Here is a 23,637-nt window from a genome sequence, read left to right as displayed (position 1 = left end):
AATGAAAGAGGTGAAAGATTAATTCAATTCTGTGAAACCAATGGCCTAATAATTACCAACATACATGGAAAGACTATAAACATGGAAAAGCGCTGGGAACATCTATAGAAACCAAATTGACTATATAATAATAAGCAAAAGATTCCGAAATGCAATAACACAAACAAAAACATATTCTGGAGCAAACATAGGATCGGACCACAACCCAGTGATTGCAAAAATCAAAATAAAACTTAACATACCAAGATACCAACCATTCATGCCCTAAACATCATGTCCACACAACTATGCAATTACATTCTCACAGTATCTATCATACCTTGCCTTGAACTCGTTCACTGTCATAGCACCCACAACAGACTCTGGCAGCTTATTCCACTCATTTACCACTCTAAAAGTAAAGAACCCAGCTCTAAGACCCCTGCTAACCACACTCTTGCCCAGCTTCCATAGGTGTCCCCTAGTTCTCCCACCACCAGTCCTGATCTCAAAAATATCCTCTGAATTAATCTTATAGAATCCCTTTAGCAATTTGAATGTCTCAATCATATCTCCCCTCCTCCGCCTATCAACTAGTTTCTGCAACCCACAAATATTCAACCTGTTCTCATATGGTTCATTCCATAGACCTGTTATCATCTTAGTCACTCGTCTCTGGATCCTCTCCACCTCCTCCCCATCAAGAAGGAACCGAGGTGACCAAATCTGGGCACAGTAGTCGAGATGAGGTCTTATCAAGGCTCGGTACAGAGGTACAATAACTTGCTTGTCTCTGCTCGTCAAGGTATTTTTCAACAACCAAGTGAGTTGATGAGCTGATTCAGCTACTTTTGCAATGTACCCCCCTAAACTTCATCTCCCTATCCACCAACACTCCCGAGTTCCCTGGCCTCATCAATCTCTTCGAGTACAGTTCCACAAATGTGGTATAATGCTGCTAATCTTTTCACTTCAAAATGCATAACCTTACATTTTGTCACATTAAATTGACATCCATTCTCCTTAGCCCAGAACTCCAATCTATCTAAGTCATCCTGCAAGACTTTGACATCTTCTGCATTCACTATTGCCCTACCCAACTTTGCATCATCAGCGAACAAATGAATTGTTCCACTCAGATCCTTCCCTATATCGTTAATGAACAGATTAAACAGCAGTGGTCCAAGAACAGAACCCTGTGGCACACCACTAGTCACAGGCCGTCTTTTGGACTCTACTCCTGAATAAACTACTCTTTGATCTCTCTCTATCAACCAACCACCTATCCATCTCACCAACCCATATCCATTCCCATATGTTGTAGTTTAACGATTAGTATTCCATGTGGTATCCTGTCAAACGGCTTTGCTAGGTCCAGCAGTATCACTGTAAACCCATTTTCCTTATCCAGTTCAGCCGTCACCTTGTTATAAAACTTGAGCAAGTTACTGAAGCATGATCTACCCCTTCACAAAGCCATGCTGTCCCCTGTACAGTATCTCATTTTCATCAATCCATTCCTGTATTTTTCCCTTGACTACTTTCTCCAAGACCTTGACAACGACTCCTGATATGCTGATCGGTCGGTAATTTGCAACTGTAGTCTTGGATCCTCCTTTATGCAGTGAAACTATTTTCCCCTCTTTCCACACCTTCAGGACTAAACCAGACCTGAGACTCAGATTAAACAACATGGTCAAGGGCACTGATAATTCATTAGCCGTTTCACACAAGACCCATGCCGGTATTCCATCCAATCCCACAGATGTGTTCACATTAAGGTTCTGTAATAGACTAGTCACCTCAACTTCATTCATCACTATTCCCGTATAAACTAATGGTTCCTTCATTTTTTCAATGTCACCACCTGGATGATATGCTTTTGCAAAGTGCACGCTCAGTAACTCCACTATATCGACTGATTCAGTGACCTCCTTACCATTGTCATTCCTTAAAATCATTTTGCTGTGTACAGTTTTTTTTCTTGCTTGCAGCATATTGAAAGAACTGTTTGGGATTCTCTTTTGCTTGCATAGCTAGTTTCCTTTCATGGGGGTGGGGGGGGGGGGGGGTGGGGGGGGGGGGGGGTGGGGGGGGGGGGGGGTGGGGGGGGGGGGGGGTGGGGGGGGGGGGGGGTGGGGGGGGGGGGGGGTGGGGGGGGGGGGGGGTGGGGGGGGGGGGGGGTGGGGGGGGGGGGGGGTGGGGGGGGGGGGGGGTGGGGGGGGGGGGGGGTGGGGGGGGGGGGGGGTGGGGGGGGGGGGGGGTGGGGGGGGGGGGGGGTGGGGGGGGGGGGGGGTGGGGGGGGGGGGGGGTGGGGGGGGGGGGGGGTGGGGGGGGGGGGGGGTGGGGGGGGGGGGGGGTGGGGGGGGGGGGGGGTGGGGGGGGGGGGGGGTGGGGGGGGGGGGGGGTGGGGGGGGGGGGGGGTGGGGGGGGGGGGGGGTGGGGGGGGGGGGGGGTGGGGGGGGGGGGGGGTGGGGGGGGGGGGGGGTGGGGGGGGGGGGGGGTGGGGGGGGGGGGGGGTGGGGGGGGGGGGGGGTGGGGGGGGGGGGGGGGCAAAGTTTAAACTCGGCAGCCCATTTCTTCATTGTTGAAAATGAAGGAGAAGAGTGCCCATAAACTTTTATGAACTGCAAATGAATTTCTTTTGGCATCAAACCTTCTTTTACAAAGAATTTTATAACCACACGATACTCAATTTTATCCATTTCAAGGGATATAGACAAAACTTTTGCTTCAGACAGCTGTATAAATAAAACAAATTACTTGATAGAATGACTTGCAATTTCACATGGATGCTTATGACATATGTACCACATTTAAAAAAAAAAAAAACTTGCTGATAGTGTTGTCATTTATGGTCGAGGCTAAGAACTTTTCAGACCACCCTCCTATATACAAAGAAAGAAGCTGCATACAATCTACATGGCATGCTAAAGTTCCTGACCAACCCTTACGACTGGCCTGACTGCTGATGAAAAAAAAAATTACTACATCAAAGCTAGAGTCCAATTATTATCTATTAGGTTACAAAATTAAATTAAGCTGGAGAGCAACATGTTTACAAACAAGGAAAAAAATTAATAAATAATAAAAATAAAATAAAAAATAAAAAATTACTTATATAAGTATACATATAAATTACAACCAACTGGTATGGATAGTGGCCAACAAAAGCTGAAAAATTGCTTATAGTCCAAGTCAGGATTTGTTGGAAACGAAGTGGGCTGAATGTGTGACATCCAAATTCTTGGGATTTTTATGCTACCATTATTGTTAAGATTGGAGGTGGTTGATCAAAATTTCACAGGCTTCTTTAAATTTCCATTCATACCAGGTTTTTGTATGATTTACGACAAGTACTTTTCCAGTCAATTTGGTGTAGAGTGTTAAGAGTATGATCTGAGAGGCCTGCTTCACCAAAATTGTTAACTTTAATGAGTGTCATTTGTGCTCTTTTTTTTTTTTTATGGATAGGGATTGTACGTCCGGTGCCCCTAATATAAGGTAAGTTACAAGTGCAATAGATGCAACAAATTCCAGGATGTGCCAATGGGGGGGGGGGGGAAGATCCTTAGAGGAGTTGATTTAGAGGAGATGTTTTTTTTGTAGTCTATATTATTTTTTGATGAAGTTTTATGAAGAACTTTATTAAGAGTATTTTTGCTATAGTCATTATTTATAAATGTATTGCTAATAATTTTTAATTCTGGTTTAAGAGCTTGTTCATTAGAGCAAATTGTTATAGCTGTTTTTGAGGGTGTTAACTACTCCAAATTTTTGCGAAGGGTGGTGATATGAGTTAGCATGTATATACTGGCTGGCATGTGCAGTAAACAGTGAATGATAGCCAGCCTGAGGGAAGCACTATTCACATCCCTTTCCTGGATATGAATAGTGCATCCAGGAAAGGGAGCGAGTTCTGATTTTCAATTTCAATAGTAAATTGTATGCACTCGTGTTGTTTGTTCATGTGGCTAAGAAATGTGTTTAAAGTTTGGTGACCGTGTGGCCAGATAATGAAAACATCATCAATGTATCTAAGCCAAACTGTAGGTTTTAGAGTAAAGGAATCAAGAACATGTTGCTCAAATGCTCCCACATAAAAGTTAGCAATTGGGGAGGATAGAGGTGAGCCCATGGCCATACCTTCTTTTTGTAGGTAAAATTTATTTATTTATTATTATTATTAGACACCTCCATGGAGTCCAAAGACTCATTGAGGGAAGGCACCTGCTCTACCACTCTGTCTCCATCACTCAATCCACCAAATGACCACAACTACACCAACGGCATGTACTGCTGACCACCACCATTAGTATTTCCAAAGACAATCACAACATCCATGCCCATGGCGGGATTCAAACCCACATCCTTTTGGCTGGAGAGCGGATATGCTAACCACTCGGCCAGCCAGACACAAAATAACCAGAATATAGTACGTGGACAAACAGAGCCATAATGTTGGGTGGAAATTTGTTCTCTAAGAGAAGAATTGTGTCATTGATTAGGACCTTTGTGAAAAGGGCAGATACGTCAAAATTGACTAATAAATCATCTTTGCCAAGTGTTATGTTTTTAATTTTGTTTATGAAGTGTTGTGTGTGTTCTTTATAAAAATCTGGTATGAACAGAAATTTAAAGAAGCCTCTGAAATTTTGATTAACCACCCCCAATCTTAACAATAATGGTGGCATCAAAATCCCAAGAATTTGGATGGCACACATTCAGCCCACTTAGTTTCCAGAAAATCCTTGCTTTAGGACTCTAAGCTATTTTTCAGCTTTTATTGGCAACTATCCATACCAGTTAGTTGTAATTTATATGTATATTTATAAAAGTAATTCTCTATTTTTTTCATTTTTATTATTTATTAATTTTTTCCTTTTTTGTAAACATATTGCTCTCCAGATTAATTTAATTTTGTAATCTAATAGATAATAATAGGACTCTAGCTTTGATGTAAGTTTTTTTTTTTCATCAGAGGTCAGGCCAATCGGTGTAACGGTTGGTCAGTAACTTTAGATTATCGAAAAGATTATCTTTAGATTAGATTAGATTATCTTTAGATGATCGAAAAGTCGAGTGTTTCTTTTGGTTTATATTAAACTAAAGTTTTACTCTAACACAATAGTAGTTTCCATAATTTTCATGATGTATTTCCTCAACTGTCCTTTTGCAGTACACATAAATGCCTTATATTATTAAGGATGCTTGGTGGGAACAAAGATCCCCTTCCCAGTTTATGAAGTAATTTACATTGAATTGGCCAGAAGATGTAGTTGTATTCTATTTCCATCATCAAACATCATGCTTTGTTAAGAGTTCTCCCTCCATGCATACATAAAGAGTGTTTTCATCCAAAAAATAATACAACGAGGTGTATGATGATTTTAGAACTTTGGAACACAAAAGTACATTTAATCTTTGAACACAAAGTTCAGATAACATTAGTTTCTAAACATACTATTATTATTATATTATATATGAGAAGTTCACAAAGCTAGTTTCTACTCATTCACCTCTCAAAGCAAGGCATATATTCTTCAGTCTCCCATGAATCTCTCTCTCTCTGCTGAGCATGTGCAACACTATACAGCAAAAAGAAGTTAACAATGGTTGCCACACTGTCATTAACAAAACTATACATTTGTGAGTACAATTTAACATAAAACATTTTCAATTTCTAAACATATATACATCAATCTCTAACCAAGTACATGGCAAGTGCATTCATATGTAGTTATGAAATCAAAACTAATAAGAATTGTAACATGCAAAAGCAACCGTAAAGGATTTGTAATTGTAAATTACGATTATTTTTTATAATATCCCTCTTTTCTGCCTATTGAGGAATTTTGCAACCAACAAAATTTGGTTGATAGGTAGACACAGTTCTTGGTTACAAGTCTGTAGAATGCTCACTCACCTCTTGATCATCTTTCACAACTCCCCAAGCAGTTTCATTGTAGTTCTCAATATCTTAGTGACCATTTGAGTTATTCCAACCACTTCTTCAATAGTCTCCCCTGAACTATCTCCTTCTCTATCATCAAATTGAAATCGATGGTGTCATCAATTCTAGTTCTACCAGTGTACAGGATGAAAAAAATTATAATTTTTCTTCCAAAAATTTTTCATCCTGAAATACATAACTTCATACTTTGCCATATTCAGGTTTGCAACAATTATCTTAGAAATTATACTGTAATATATGCACATTACAGGCATGAACTATTATCCTTCCCAGCATTATCAGCAACTGAATATTCTTGTTCAAAGTACAGGATCCAGAGCCCTAGTCCAAGTACAGGGCTCTGCAGCACAACATTAGTCGTCTGCATTCTGCCAAATACCACACTTCAACGTTTGTCCATCAGCAATTATCTTAACCATATCATCTACTCCACTGGCAAAAGTCCTATGCACGTTACTGTCAAATGCAAAGTCCAACAGTATTATAGCATAGCCATTCCTCTATCCAAATGTTATTCCTCTATCCTCTGTTACAATCATAAAATATCAGTAAATTACTGAGGTGAGACCTACCCTTTACACCACTATGTCCCCTTCCCCTTCAGGAATTGGTGTTATCTACCCATTCCTGAGTTCTGCCCTTATCCAACTTTTCCAATACCTTAATCACCACTCCAGTGATAGCAACTGGTATAGACCAGTCAGTACCTGAGTAATATGCTTACTCTCTCTTGGAGTCTCCTCCTCGTCTATGTAATGGAAATATTTTGGCCTCTTTCCACTCTCTTGGAAGCCTCTCTATTTTCTTGCATCTTCTTGTAACATAAGTTGACATATGTATATATATCCCATCCAATCTTGTGGCAGTATTCACAAAGAAAATTTGCAATACCTAAGTGTTTCCAGTTCAGCTACCTCTGCAACATCTGAACATGGATGAACATGTTCACAGATAGTGATCACTCAGTACTTCAGCTAATCCTTGTGGTTCTGTTTCTCCCCTCCTTTCCAACCACTATCAAAACCTCTTGCCTGCCTGGCTAATATCTACTCATAACCCGATTTTGACTTCCTTTCCATGAGAGTCATCAGTCCTGCTGCCTTGTTGCTCATGAGCTTGCTAATATGCTTCTCTTTATGTTTCCTCTATAATTTATTTTTATTTTAACATTTTTTATTTATTTTATCCTGAAGTTCCTGCTTAATGATGTTTCTCATCCATTTACTTCACATTTAATATTTTTTTGTTGTGATCTGAGGTATGCAACAGTCTAACCATTTCCAATGTTAATATCATTCACTTGCAGTTTCATATGCCATTGCTGCTCTAAACTTTCTCCTTAGCTTGTCATAATCACCTGCTCTGCAATTTCACATATATCCTTTCTTAACTGAAAATTCTACATAGTCAGTCATCTCACAGGTTAAGAATGCACGGTCACTCTCCCTAGTCAGAAGCAACCTTACTTCTGACTGAGGAGGACTGTGGACAAATCTGCTGATGCAATCACCAAAATACATTTATACATAAACTAACCCCCCCCACACACACACACTTTGCTACATTCTCTTTGCTACAGAATTTCTTACTTAGCTTATGCTAGTTAGAGCACTAACTGTGTGATTAGAATTATCATCATCATCATCATCATCATCAAATTCCTGCCATGTACCCTCAAGGGGTGTACAGGATATGACAGTACTACATGAAAAAATTACATCATTACTAACTTCCTATCTACAATTTTCCTCCAAATCAGTCTGTTACTTGTCAAGACTCCAACATTATCAGATCTTATATTTCTATCGTCTAAGGCACTTTGTACTGTATCAATCCACCTATATCTTGGTCTTCCTCTGGGTCGTTTTCCTGCCAACCTGGCAGAGAACACTTGTTTTGCTAATATTTCCTCTCCCATTCTATTTAAGTGACCATACCATCTGAGATTAGCTCTGCTAACGCATTCCTGGATGCGATTAGAATTATTGTAATGGATAATATTTATTCCAAAGAAGGCTAATTTATATAAGAAGTTCAGTATAATGAAAAGGTACCTACTTGAAATGTTCCATTCTCTAAAATGAGAGATATAGGAATACCCAAGTTATTATCAATTCGATAAGGAGCTAATGGTTGCTCCCTTCCTACTGCAGCAGCTTGCTTAACTGCTTCTCCAAAAGCCTATAATTAATATATCAAAATATTTTTAAAAGACAAACAACATACAAACACATTATACAAGTAGCATCATTAAAGTCTTCTTATAACGAAATAAGATATGAAACAAAAAATATATAATACAATCAAGCTCATTATTCTATTGTATTATATCCACCAAATTGCTTATTGTGAAAGAGAAATTAGTTTGTTCCCTATTTGTGATTCTAGGATATCCAGTAATAAAGTAGTGCAAATGATTTTATTACATTATGATATGGTCCATGCGGTTAGCCTAGTGGCTATGTACTTAGCAACCATATGCCTGGGAAGGAGTGTCTTAGGTTTGATTCCCATCGACAACGTGAGGAGCTTAAGAAACTTTCTCAGTTGTAGCCAAGTTAGCCAGTCTTGGGCATGGGCAGCAGGGTCCCCCCCCCCCAGTCTATCTGGGGTTTTTCATTCCACAAGCAGGCAAAACCGGTCCTGTGAACACACAGGCTACAGTCATAGGATACTTCCAGGAATAAGGAGTAACCAACCTATTCCATAGGATTTCGGTTCCGAATGCCTACACAGTAAAAAGTGTAGGTCTACGTGTGAGCGTAAATCAGGATAGGACAGGATGCTATCTGATATGTCATTAAATAGTATATAAGTAATATATATATATATATATATACCAATAAGGGCCACTAATGGGCAGGGATATGCAATACACAGAGTATTCCTACCACAAAGAAACACCTTCTTAGTTGGAGGAAATGTCAACTAGACACATCCACTGGCACTACAAAGGAGCTAGGGATGACTTCCAAAACTCCTCCTTTCCTTGGTCTGACTATTGCTTCCTTCACTCACCTGAAGCCAAAAAATGTCACAAATGAATCACAGAAATTATTCTCACTGGTATGAAGGCCTTCATCCTCCATTCAACCCATAATTCACATCCACCTTTCAAGTCCTGGTTCAACCGAAAATGAGTCATAGCAGTCAAAGAAAAAAATTCAGCCTACCACATGAGGCTTGCATGAAGAACTCCAGTTTTTACTCTGTATATAACAATGCAGGCAACATATGCAAATCAGTCATTAGTAGATCCAAATCTGAATTCATAAACACCACCAGCAGAAAACATGCCTCCTTTAGAAATGGAAACTGGAAAAAATCAAAAGTGCCTTCTGATTGCTTGCTAAGGCCACTGGATGCAACTTCTGTTTTCCTGCACTTCCACCTCTGTCTCATTCTGATGGCACCACTGTTACTTCACCCAAAGGTAAAGCTGACCTCTTGGCATCACTCTTTTCCTCAAACTCTTGCATAAATGACCAAGGGGAATCACCTCCAACCATACTAGAACCCAAGCACTGTATGTCTCCTATAGTTTTAAGGCAAAAAGTAATCAGAAAACTTGAACACTATAAAATAAGTAACTTGGACACTAAAAAGTCTTCTTGTCCTGATTGCATCTCCCCAGTTGTTCCACAACAGAATGGATATGAGATTGCTTCCATAAAGCAATTTCATATCCATCCTGTTGGGGAACATTTGGGGAGATGCTATCAGGACAAGAAGACTCTCATATCCATCCTATTCCAAAAAAGGGTGATAGAAGTCTACCATCAAACTACCGACACCAATTGCCATAACGTTTGTCCTCTATAAAATAATGGAAAAAGTCATCAATAGTCAACTATTTATGAGTTGACTATTAAGACCTCCACTATTTAGAGGCCCATGAATTAATCAGTGATCACCAGTACAGATTCCATCATTCAAGATCCACAGCTGACATTGTAGCTTACATCACCTACCATGAATCATGTACTATGGAAAGGTTTGGAGAAACTTGTGCTGTAGCCCTTGACATTTTCAAGGCTTTCACTGTGTGTGTGTGTGTGGCATCGAGGTATACTAAACAAAGCTTAAGTTGAATTTTTTTTTTTTTTTTCAATAGATGTTGTGGACTGCAGAGTAGACCAAATGCAAAGGTGGGGATTCAGCAGAGAGCTATTTAAAATATGCTGATTTTTTTTTTCTTGTATTTAAAAAAAAAATCCATATATCTGACACACTTGTTTCAGTATCAAGGATTAGAGAGTAGTTTGGACAGAGGTTTTATCTGAAGTGGGAAAAGCCATCATTTCAACAAGTATTATTTCAATGTTTGGATCTGGAAAGGTGGAAAGAGTAATCAGATCAGAAAAAAAGGCAAATATATCCTAAAGGTCATATCTCAACTGGCACCACAGTTTGTCTAAGATTGGCTGGGTGAAGGTCAATCTGAAGAAAAGAAAATATGAACAATGATATAGCTGAAGCTGCCAAAAGGAGACTGAAAATTGGGTATTTTGGTTGTCAGGTTAACAATTTGCATTAATCATTATTGACAGAAAATAATTCAGTTTCTCTTTCTGGCACTATTCAGTACTGTCCTCTTTCTTAATCATGAAAAACACTTACATCATGTTCTTTCTGATTTGAATGCGATACCTGAGTGACTGTTGCATTTTCTTTCCTTCTATGGTTACAGAAGTATGAATAGTCTCTTGAATGGCAACAGGATGTTTTACTGTTGGTGTTTTTCTGAGAGTTTTTTTTTTTGTTTGTTTTAGTTTTTTTTTTTTTAAATCATGTGAGAATTTTTCTGGAAGAATTGGATAGGATGCATGCAGCTGTTTGCAGATAACTATACAACTACAAGCCACACCATGGCTAATAATATCATTACAAAAGTAAAATAACAACCTTAACAGTGAAACTTGTTGCATACCAATAGTTGACTTCCTGTTTTCTATAACACTGCATTTCCACATATACTACTTACTGACATTGATCACAAAGTGATCTTCTCTTCAGCTCACTAATCTCTTATTGAATCTATTTCCTTCAAGTTAAATAACTGTCATGTGAAAAGTGTCAAAGGCCTTTGGAAAGGAAGAATGTAGAGTCAGGAATGTAAAAACTAGAGATTATTCAAATGTACTGCCTTCACCTTGTTGTGGAATATCCTCTTATGAAATGTCCAAGATCTAAATCTTATTTTTTTAAAAAAAGTAATATATCAGACAGAAGTTATATTAACATAAATACCTTACCTATCCTCTTTGCTCCCTGCAGAGCATAGGGCCTCAATTAACATAAATACATGACTTTTTTATCGAAATAAAGATGAATGGGTTTATTTATTATGAGAAACTAAAAATTCATAACAGATTATTAATATAAAATATCATTAACAGTGCAATACTATAAGAGATAAAAATAACAGCTAAAATTTAAAAATATGTACACATACACACACACACAACACAAATCAAAGTTATAACAGTTTATTTCCCTCAAATAAATACTAAACTCTAAAAAAAAATTTTTTTTTTTGAACAATGCCAGAAAAAAATCTGTTATGATGATTTAATATGCAAATCATATGTGACATTTGTGTGTGTGTGTGTCCTCTAGCCAAGATTATCTTTTGCTGTTTAAGACCACTCAACTGTTGTCATAATCACCTTCATCAATTTCCTGATATGTATTCCTAAAGGGTGTTCACATTACTATGACAGCACTGCATGATTAAGTTTACATTATTATTAATCTCCTATCAACAATTTTCCTTTTAATCAATCCATTACTTGTGAGCACTCCAATATTGTCATATCTAACATTTCATGCTTCTAAGGCACTTCTAACTGAATCATTCCTCCTAGACCTTGGTCTTCCTCTGGATCTCTTTCCTGCAATCTTGGCATCAAACACCTGTTTTGCTAACCTTTTCTCTCCCATTCTATTTAAGTGGTCATATCACCTTAAATTAGCTCTGTCTACACATTCTTGAATGCTAACAATATCAAATTCTAATATCGTCATTTTTAATATGATTCTGCCATTGATGCCATTGGTTCACTCCCCTAATTTTTTCTCAGAACCCTTATACATGTGGTCTCTAGGCTTTGATCAAGTACTTTATTTCTAACCGAACTTTGTACACTGTAAGTTTGGTGTTTTGGCTAATTTCCCTCTTATTCCATATAAATGTATCAGCTGGCTACCCAATATACCAACTTTCTGTTATCTATCTATTAAGTAGTAGGGGAGATGTCGAGATGAGTGGAGCGGAGTGTAGTAGAATGTCCTCTTGAGATAAGTCCTTGGATCATTTGGAGGTGTCACATAATAATAATACTTAAGCATTTCTGGTCAATTGGATATCCTTTGTATTATTCCGATATCTTACATTTTACATACTATATTACATATTAACATTAATAGATGGTAATAACAATCATCTATTAATGTAATCTTTTCTGACTTAAATTTTTTGTTTGAACAGATGGAAACTGTTGGAAAAAACAATCATTGTAAATGGTGTGTGTGTGTGTGGGGGGACAGAAGTCAAAATGAGCAACACTTACTTTCACCCTACTCTGTCTATGTATGTGTTGCTCATTTTGACTTCTGTTCCCCCCTCCCCCCACACCATTTACAATAACTGTTTTTTCCAACAGTTTCCATCTGCTCAAACAAAAAATTTAAGTCAGAAAAGATTACATTAATAGATGATTGTTATTACCATCTATTAATGTTAATATGTAATATAGTATGATCACACTGATTTCTATCAGCCTAATGAGCAATGAATAGCTAATTAGTCAATTAACTAGAAGGCTTTCATCATACCACAGATTTTGGTAGTAATTTAGCCATGTTTCTATTTTAATGGTATTAACATGAGCTTTTTCTCTAGTTCTGTTACTTCTTTTCTAGTTTTTTTCTCTAGTTATCTTTAAGGATTTTGTATGTGTTAGGCCTTTTAAGTGTACAGTCTCATTCTAATTTTGTTACGAAATTGTTCCATTTGTTTCTATTTATTCTCCTGCATGCTGCTTTTGCTATTGCTTTTTTTTCTATTGTATTTGATTTTTGATTCTACTGTTTTCAGGTTGAGCCAGTTTTTATATGCTTTTTTCTTTTCTTCAATAATGCATTTCATTTCGTCATCCCAATCCCTAAGGCCTCTTTTTCTTTTCCACTGTTTCTTTCTTCCTAAACTTTCTTTTGCAGCTTTTGTCATTATGATTTTTAGGTTTGACCATTCTTCTTCTATGTTCTGATTTTCTTTTATATTTATCATCCAATTCTTTATTTATTTATTTATTTTTGGTACAAATCTCTAATACTATTGTCACCTAGAAGTCTAACCTTGAAGGATTCAAAATTCCTATTTTCCTTATACTTTTTTCTTGTTTTCTATCTTGTTTCCCATTTTATTTTTCCAATTAAGAGGTAATGATCTGATTCAATTTCAGATCCTCTATATACTCTTGTATCTATAATCATTTCTGACATTTTGATATTGCTGATTATGTAATCAATAATGCTTCTTGTGTTTCTTGCCTCCCAGGTGTATTTGTGGATGTCTTTATGTTTAAAGAAGGTGTCCATTGTTTTAAGGTTATTGCTTAGAGTAAAATCTCTTAATCTATTTCCATTCCTATTACAGTTGTTCTCCTATAGGTCCTATGTTTGGTTTATATGGTTTATTGCCAATTCTTGCATTAAGGTCACCCATTACCAAGATATGATCCTTAGGATTGGTCTTATTTAAAATGCAGTAGTTTTCTGAGTCCTGCTCTTTTCCTTCTTCGGGTGCATAAATTCCAATTACTGTCATGTAGCCACTGTCTATTTTAATTCTCATTTCTATTATTTTATCACTCCAAAAGATGTAATGTATTATATTGTTTCTAAGAGATTTGTGTAAAAAGATTATTACACCAGATTTAGCTCTCTCTTCTGCTTTCACTCCATGTATATATAGATATAATTTTTAGTTTCATCTGTTCCTCTCTGCTTTATTTGAAATTCTGTAATTACTGCAATTTTTACATTTCTTTCTTTCTTCTAATGCTTGATCTGATTCTATGATTTTGTAGTGGATGCTTCTCACAGATTCCAGGTAGCTATATTCCAATAGGTGTATTTCTTCTTTTTTTTTTTGCTTTTGATAGTTTTCTTCTCAAATCCTTATTCCAGGCCAGTTTGTTACCAGAAAAGTCTGTCCATTAACTATCTTCATGAGTCTTTTTAGTGGAATAAAATTTCGACAGAGGATTACTGGTCATTTGCAGTCTAGCTTGATGATGGGGCTGCCATTTTGAGGCCTTCAAGCTTGCCTTAAAGTGGTAGGAGGAAATTTTAAAGAGAAGACATAGGGATGGATTAGGGATAGAAATAGAAGGACCCATAGCCCTCGATTACTCTAATATCATTAGGATCGTGAGTTACAAGAGTTGGCTGAGGGATGCCATATAGGAAAGTTTAAAGAGCAAGGGGGGGGCTAACCTCAAAGAAAGGGGGGAGGAGAGGATAGACCCAGTTAGGGGATCACGGGAAAGCCACTTCCCTTGCTATCAAGATGATAGCCCACTGTGGCAGATGAAAGAAGACTTGAATCAGCCAAAATGAAATTTCTGCACAGAACTAAAGGAGTCACAATAATGAACAAAATTAAAAGTAATGAAATCAGAAATAAACTTGGAATTACAAACTCCCTAAATTAAACAGTTATTTGCTACAGAGAAAAATGGAAAGAACACATACTCAGAATGAATAGAAACAGAATACCTAAACAAATTCTAAATTACCACCCAAAAGGTACCCGATGCAGAGGAAGACCCTTAAAAGGATGGAATTGAGTCCAGAACAGGCCACTTGGCTATAAGTCTGGAAAGGAAGAAGAAGAACTAGAAGGCTGATTAAATCAGATATAAAATTTTGATCACAAGATTCAGGGTAATTATAGATAATCTCCTTAATTGGTTTGTGACAATTAGTTAAATAATGCATTATATGATCTACAGATATTAGCAATCACAAAACTATACATAGAATTCACAATGAAAAGTCAAGTACTTGGCCTAAATTTGTAAGAACTTCCATAGCGACTTTACTCATGGTTAATTCCATTACATCATTAGAAATCACAGCAATGCTCATCAGAGGTATCTGGAATGCAATTTCTTCCTGTGTTTCATCATTCTGAGAAATATCTACCTCATCCGAATTTTTTGAAATCTGTAAAAGTAATAAGTATAGTGATGATTTCTTAAAATAAGGTTCAACTTTCCAAGCATATGTTTTGAAATAAAATTATTACACATTACTAGGCTCTAAATACAGATTCAATTAAATACAAATTAAATCAAGTCACTCACACAAAGAATGCCAGAATATTTGAAGCAACTTTATAAAACAAAAATGAAGCACATACATAAATATATATATACAACAAATGAATTTAAACACTATAATGAAAACTCTTCATCATTTCTTAAGGATTCCTGTAGTATATCTTAAGGATGTGTGTGTGAGGGGAGGGGGGGGATTGCATGGATACTTGAATATAGTTAACTTTCAAAATAGCAAACACCATTATAACACAAAACTGGAGAGGCCTATTTAAAACCTCATAGATACAATGAAGTGCTAAAGGATATTCTGTATAGCAAACTATTATTATCATCAGACTTCCAGAGAGTCAAGAACCTCATCAGAGGAGGTCACACGCACACACACACACATGTCACATGATGACTTAATATGCATCGACTGTCTATGCACTTGCCATACTTTCAGATAATGCACTCTAATCACCCACCACTCTCTATTAAAAAAAAAAAAAAAAAATATATATATATATATATATATATATATACCCCCCCCCCTTCTTATAAGGCTTCCATGGATGCCTCCTGAAACAACTCCAGCCATTCTATGAAAAATCTCATATGCATAAATATAATAAATTTAGTTTAATCCTTTATCCAAGTGTGAGCAAACAAAGTTTGCGCTTGAAAGTATCTTCAGGACTGGGGTAAGGTGGTGCAACACCAGGGCAACTCATTGCAAAGGTGGAGCAAGATACCAACACTCCTGTCTCAGTATCGCCTATAATGCAAAACACATCTCCTTGCGGATATGTCTAATGTTATGCATTACGGGAAGGGCCACTACCCAGACTAGTTTCGACCTTTATTGAGGTCTCTTCAGTGGGAGCCAGGCCCAAGCTGAGATACCAGGCAGAAGCATTCGCAGGTCATCTCCACCTATAAGAGTTGCCAAATGGTGTGCCAACCTTCTTCCCTTAATGCATAACATTAGACATATCCGCAAGTAGATGTGTTTTGCATTATAGGTGATACTGAGACAGGAGTGTTGGTATCTTGCTCCACCTTTGCAACGAGTTGCTCTGGTGTTGTACCACCTTACCCCAGTCCTAAAGATACTTTCAGGCACAAACTTTGTTTGCTCACACTTGGATAAAGGATTAAACTAAATTTATTATACTCTAACCAAGTGAAAAATAAACTTTCAACATCTTTCTCTAAATCCAGAGTAATTTATTAAAAAAGGGGCACACCATTTGGCAACTCCTATAGGTGGAGATGACCTGTGAATGCTTCTGCCTGTCAGCTTGGGCCTGGCTCCTACTGAAGAGACCTCAATATCGACATCAACAGAACACAGCGGATTCCAGAGACAGTTCCCGAGGACCCCCGAGAAAGCTCCGGCCGAAGGTAGACATCTACCTCTCAAGAAGACCCAGTTTCAATGGCCCGAAAAGAGAGCGCCATGCTCAGATTCCGCAGTAGTACCCCAGCTTTGGAAAGACCTTTTTTCTTTTTATTGCTTGTTTTATCCGTCTATTCTGGTATCACTTTGTTTGCGGCGAGGAATGCCAAACGTTCCTCGATTTTGCCCTCCCTTACATCCCCTTTCTACACCCAGTAGTCAGGAATTTCTGTAACCATGTCGCATTTTTTGCCTAGAACTAGGACGCTCGGTATTGAGCTCACGAAGCCCGTAGATCAGTGGACGTTAGCGAGAGCTCTAATCGAAACAGTAGGGGCTGAAAATATATACGGTTTTATACCTTATGGGAACAATAGATTCCAAATAGTGGTCAAAAGCGAACAAACAAAAAAGAAATTATTAGAGGGTTTCATTTGTTGGGGACAAACAATCAGACCGTTTCTAGTAGGGAGCCTATGCAAAACATTAAAAATAACCAGGTTTCCACTAGAACACCTAGAGAACGAACCTGAAGTCAAGAAATTCTTTAGCCAATGGGGGGAAATTCACGAGATTAAAGCAATGGAGTACGCAGACTATAAAGGATGGAAAACAGGAGACGTCGAAATCCAGATTGAAATGAAAAAAGAAGTCCCCAACTTCGATTTTTTGGGGGGAACGAGGGTAATGATCAACTACCCGGGTGTGAAAAGAAGGTGCTTTAGATGTAACTCGGAAACACCTTGGAGCAGATTGCCCTCGAATACAATGCAGAAATTGCAAAGCATCAAAACATAAAATAGAAAGCTGTACGGAACCTTGTCTGAAGTGTGGGGATCTGACCCACAATGTGGACAATGTCCAAACAGGACAAGCTCAGAAGCAATTGGAGGGATCATAACACCGATTAGGGCTACACCCATCGGGAAGCCTGAGACAGTAGTAAGGAGCGATTTTCCGGAGCTCTGCCAACAGGCTGAAAAGGGAGCATCAACGGAAATCACAACCTCCACAAAAACCCAAAAGATATCCAAGGCAAGCCGCCACACGCAGGACAACATCGCCAGCATCAAGGTGGCAAACTATGAAATGCGCAGGAAAGAGGAAGAAGTCACACCCAGTGCCCCAACAAAGCACACAAGAGAAACGGAATCAAAAGAAAAGAAAAAAACGAAACAAAGCAGCCTGATGTCATCGGAGGATGAGACAGAGTATACCCATACTAAAAGTCGATGTCAAACAATAGGTACAAAGCCCCTCGACAATGACGTAACAATGCTAAAGAGCCTGCCCCCAGTAAGGGATCAACCGACAGAACCACAAGTCCACGAAATGGACTCTGAAGACGAAGGAGAGAGGGACTCCCCAAACAGGCTCGTCATTGACTCAGGTGCTGAATGTGAAACCAGCACTGACGAGGAACCAGAACTGGCCTGCATAGAACAACCAACAGATAACGCCCCCCCCCCATACTAACACCAACATGGAAGTTAAAATCGCAACCTTAAACACTAATGGACTACGCAACCCCTTTGCGCAAAGCGCTGTCTGGAGGCTAATGTTAACACACAAAATCAATATCCTCCTGATACAAGAAACCTATTTCTATAAGCACTGGGATATGGAGAACTTCTTAAGAAGCTATCCGGTCACCAGCTACTGGTGCTTCGGGGACGCTCACTCGCAAGGGGTGGGGATACTAATTCGCCCCCCGTTGAAGAACTGCGATTGGGGGTTCTTCAACGTCCAAAAAGACGCCACAGGATGCCTAGTAACTGTGGACTGGAAGTACAGTGGCCGTACCATCCGACTGGCTACAGTTCACGCACCGAACAATCCATACCACAGAACTGGTCTCTTCTCTGCCCTTGAAAACTATCTCCTGGGAGCAGAACACCTAATAGTTGCAGGAGACTGGAACTGTGTGGAAGACACACATCTAGACAAAATCGGTGGGAATCCAAACAACGGAACTGGCGGCATTGCCGCTTTAAAACGATGCTGTATTAATTTTGATCTCGTCGATATCTGGAGGCGGAATAACCCCTCCAAAGTAGAAACTACGTGGTGCCGCGGCCAGATAGCGACAAGACTAGACAGGGTGTACGTGTCCCAAAACTTGGAACAATATGTTCAGAGGATACGTCACACTGCAGTGCACAACATGACAACCGACCACAAAATGGTCATACTCAAAATCACGCTCCCAGAGGCCATGGAAACAGCCAGAGGGCCTTGGAGGCTTCCTCCCACCTTTCCCAGTCTTTTTAGCGACCAGCTACAGAACCTCTGTGACAGATGGACAAACACCAACTGGGACTGGGAAAACTGGCTGAGCTTCAAGTGGCAGGCTAGGGAACTGTTCCAAAAATGCGGGCGCGAAAGGGCCTACCAACAACGCAAACAGCTGAGGGATCTCTACAGGGAACTCGGCTGGTACCGGACAAACGAACGGAGCGGAGTTCCCTGCGGACATCTTATCAGGCAAGTAGAAATAGAGCTGCAGCAAGAGCGGCAGAGTAGAGTCGAAGACCTCGATTTTCGAAGGAGACTCTATCTCAGAAATTTGGAAACACCTTCCGCCGCATTCTACAACCAACAACGGGTGGTGGCTAATGATGAGAAAACGATTCACCAAATCGAGGAGAAGGGCCAGATTTTACGCTCAACCCACGAAATACTCCGTCACTTTCATCAGCAGTATATCGGTATCTTCTCTGACCGGCAGGGCACGGATGACTTCAGTGAGTGGGACGCAACACGTTTTCCTGATCATTTTAGTGCCCTGCAGGACAGGCCGATAACTGCAGCCGAATTCAAGGCCACGTGCAGAATGATGAAAACAAAGAAGACCCCGGGGCCAGATGGACTGGGGATAGAATTCTATAGATCTATCTGGGAATTTGCATTGGCAGTGTTAATAAACATCTTTAACGAATTCCCTACTTCGGGAAACATCCCCGAGGAATTCGTTAAGAGCCACACCATCAAATCCCCAAGAAAGACCGAGATCGGACTTTGTCGAATAACTGGTGTCCAATCTCCCTAACCAACGTAGACTACAAGATTTTTGCAAAAATTATCTGCACGTGCCTTAAGGGCGGTATCGAAAAAATAATAACAAGCTCACAGGTCTACGGGATTCCTGGTAGATCTATGGAATTCAATCTCTTTTTGTTAAGAGACTTGATCAAACTGTCCAAAGAGAAAATATACCCCCTGGCACTTCTCTCCACCGACCTGGAGAAAGCGTTTGACAGCATCAACCACAGGTACTTGCAGAACATCCTACAAAAAACAGGCATGGGCCCGAGACTTCGGCGTACAATTAAAAACATGTATGCGGAAGCCACGACCCAACTATCTATTAATGGGTTTCTAACAGAACCAATCCGCATAAAGAGAGGGGTTAGGCAAGGCTGCCCGCCAAGCCCCCTCCTCTTCTCCCTAGTATTAGAACCCCTAATCAAAAGAATTGATAACACCCCCGCAATTAACGGTATTCCACTGCCCCAAGGCTCCAGACAATGCAAAATAGTGGCATATGCAGACGATGTAGTGGCTACACTCAGAGACTCTGAGTCCATCTATATCTATCTGCACACACTGCAAAAATTCAGCATAGTCAGTGGTCTTCGTGTTAACGCACAAAAAACCAAAATCAAAAGTTTCGGAAATTTCCATAGCACTGGACTTCCCTACGGTTTAATGCTACAGACACAGCCCCTAACTATACTAGGCGTGCCCTTTTCAGACACCCTAGCACTACCAATCCAAAAATTGCAGGAGACAAGCAGGGAAAGGATAAGGCTGTTCAAACCAACCTCCTTCTCCTTTTATGGCAGAGCGACAGTAATAAAAACAATCGTCACCCGAATGCTGATGCACACTGTCAATATCACAGGCATCACACTGGCACAAGAAAATAAATTATCAAAAGAACTCCTGGATTTCTTCTGGAATGGGAGAAAACGCGAAGTAAAGAAAGAATACCTACAACTCAAACAGGAAGAAGGGGATTATGCTCTGCCTGATCACAAAAGCTTGCTACAAGCAAATACGTTCAAAACTGTACGGAAGACCTTAAACTCCAACGACATTTCTGGCCTACTAATTAGATATTTTATAGGACTTTTCCTCCCCCTCTTTGGGATCACGGACTATGCTGGACCCCGCGCAAGGGGGGGGGGGTGCCCAAGTGGTACCGTACAGTAGTGAAATCGATCACAACACTCAGAGACAGAGGAATAGCAATCCTCACAAACAAACCCAAAGCAGTATACTGGGATTTCTTCCAACTTTCCAGGCATGATAAACCCAATCTTAGTACAAATAATGAAATTCTCTTCAGAAACATCAAAAATAGCTGGGGACAGCCTTTTCATCGGGATCTAGCCTGGAGAATAGCCTACAGGCGGCTCCCGGTGAAACTGGTGAAATCCTGGCATGTACCTAACCCGTGCGACCCATTCTGCGATGTCTGCCGGGACGTGGAAACGGTGGACCACTTCTTTTATTTTTGCCCACCAGCCCAACGCATCTGGCGGAGACTCAGCACAGCATTGGGAATCCCCATGCTGACAGTAGAAGAGGTTGTACAACTACAATTCCTGCCACCAGTCCAAAAAACCCAAAAGTTCACTATCTTCCTAATCAATGTACTAAAATATCACATCTGGAAAGTACGGAAAAAATCCCAGGTACGAGACGCAAATTTAATGTATGCAAGAATAAGAAAAGGTTTCTTTTTCTACTTACCCAAATTTCTTGCACATGAAAGGCACTTACTAGGAGACTTTAAATTTGTGAATCAATACTGCAAACCACCGACAATATGCTTTCTTATACAGGGACGCATCAAGCCCTGTATATCTCTTTAGAACCCAAAAAACCCCCCACCCCCCCCACCCCAGGAAAAAGAATAACCACTCTGTCTCCCCTAGCCACAAAGCTTTCGCTGGCACGGTTTCTTTACTCCAAACAAGGGGGGGAGAGCTGAGAACCCGGGCGGCGAAGGCTTACTGCGAGGCGGTGCCGCTCCTCGTGAGCGGCATCTCCCGGACCAGTCTCTTCCCCATTCTAAGTCCCAGTGGTACCAGGTATACAAGTTCCTCAGTAAGTTCCTATTCATTCCTACTTACCGGACCTTAAGTCCTGTTATTTTAGATTTAAAATAAATATTTAAATAAGTCCTATTATTTACATCTTGTCTTTAAAAAAAAAAAAAAAAAATTATTTACCTGGAATAAAAATAAGGATATTACATCTAGTAACATAAAAAGAACCTCCATTAATACTGGAGTAAATCATTACTTTAGATAAAATAATATGTGAACTACAGACAAAAGTCTATGTTTAACCTTTTTCTGAACAGATAAATTGAGATTATATGTTACAGACCAATTAGCCAATACGGCTAAACAGGTTGACTGAGGCCTCTTTTTACCTCCTACTATCCTACTCTATCTTATATCATACTCCTCTTTTACTGTCTGCTGATCCTCAGCATGCTTTATTCTCCAAAGGCCAATGATGAGAGACATGAACTCCCATTCTACCTCAATAAAGGTTGAAACTAGTCTGGGTAGTGGCCCTTCCCTTAATGCATAACATTAGACATATCCGCAAGGAGATGTGTTTTGCATTATAGGCGATACTGAGACAGGAGTGTTGGTATCTTGCTCCACCTTTGCAATGAGTTGCCCTGGTGTTGCACCACCTTACCCCAGTCCTGAAGATACTTTCAGGCGCAAACTTTGTTTGCTCACACTTGGATAAAGGATTAAACTAAATTTATTATACTCTAACCAAGTGAAAAATAAACTTTCAATGCATAAATATGGCAATTACCATTTACCAACTCATATATCTCCCCCCCCACACACACACTTCTTCCTACCCACCAGGATCAGCAATATACATTTTCTCAATCTGTCCTCACATTCCAGAGACCAACTTAGTCAACTCTAAACCCTCTCCAACAATTCATCATCCTTAAGACTTTCCCATATCTTAGGTAGAGAGAGAGAGACAGTGGTTCCAATTTTTTATTATTATTATTATGTAACACCTCCAGGGAATCCAAAGACTCATCGAGGGAGGGCACCTACAACTCTCCACAAGTTACAACTAACTGCAACCACACCAACGCCATCTACCGCCTGCCACCATCACCACCACTAATATTTCCACAGACAATCACATTTAAGTTTGAATGGTGAAGTAAGCTTGAGAGAAAGTCTTATTTTAATAACACATCAATATTTTTTTTTTTCTTAATAGCTAATGAATTATCAATATTGTAATATTTCCTCAGTTATACCATTGCGTTAGTCTCTGTAACTCAGTCAGTATAGACAAAGCCCTTTGGTTGGAAAGACGTGGGTTCAATTTCTGCCAGTAACGCGAGGAACCTTTATCTGGTTCCTCTTTCGACTAAAGGTGAGTTAACCGGTCACATACAGAGGAGGAGGGTTCCCCCAGTAACTTGGGTTTTTCATCCCTCAAAACAGGCAACCTGATCCAGTGAACACACATGGCTACAGTCATAAAATATACTACAGGAAGGAAGGCTGTAAATGGCGTGTCACCAAGTCCTCCTACATTTAAGGACTCTATTTTAACATAGTGCAGGATTTTGTGGCATGTGGAGCTTGTGGTATGTATGCATCCCAGCAGTTAGATATGTAGCAGGTGAGAGAAGGGGGAGTGCGTATATGAGCAAAATGTAGGCAATGGGAGGAACTTAGTGACTTAGATATTATGATAACCAACCTTGTTGCATCAGAGGTGGGAGAATTTCGAGGAATGAGTAGTGTGATAGAAGGTGAGAATAACGAGCAAAATATGAATGAAAAAATAAGAGTGAGAAGTGTGGAAGGCATGAATGATTTCGAGGAAAGAGTAGTGTGATAGAAGGTGAGAATAACGAGCAAAATATGAATGAAAAAATA

The 23,637-nt window shown here is 39.6% G+C and overlaps 1 protein-coding gene across 2 annotated transcripts in view; it reads right to left on the bottom strand.

Moving 5' to 3' along the window:
• The window catches only part of LOC150100293 (intermembrane lipid transfer protein Vps13-like), a 654,685-nt gene that overhangs the window by 552,938 nt on the left and 78,110 nt on the right, over positions 1-23,637 (bottom strand). For both annotated transcript variants that reach the window (XM_090402852.1, XM_090402853.1), the window contains exons 7-8: positions 15,026-15,187; positions 8,012-8,134 (exon numbers count right to left, since the gene is read on the bottom strand). In XM_090402852.1, the coding sequence (XP_090258978.1) occupies positions 8,012-8,134; positions 15,026-15,187 (285 nt within the window). The remainder of the gene's footprint in view (positions 1-8,011; positions 8,135-15,025; positions 15,188-23,637) is intronic.

This window comes from Typopeltis vanoorti, chromosome 13 (genome assembly GCF_054136105.1).
Source record: "Typopeltis vanoorti isolate ZY-2024b chromosome 13, IOZ_Tvanoo_1.0, whole genome shotgun sequence".
Lineage (NCBI taxonomy): Eukaryota > Metazoa > Arthropoda > Arachnida > Uropygi > Thelyphonidae > Typopeltis > Typopeltis vanoorti.
This window is presented reverse-complemented; position numbering and strand designations above follow the sequence as displayed.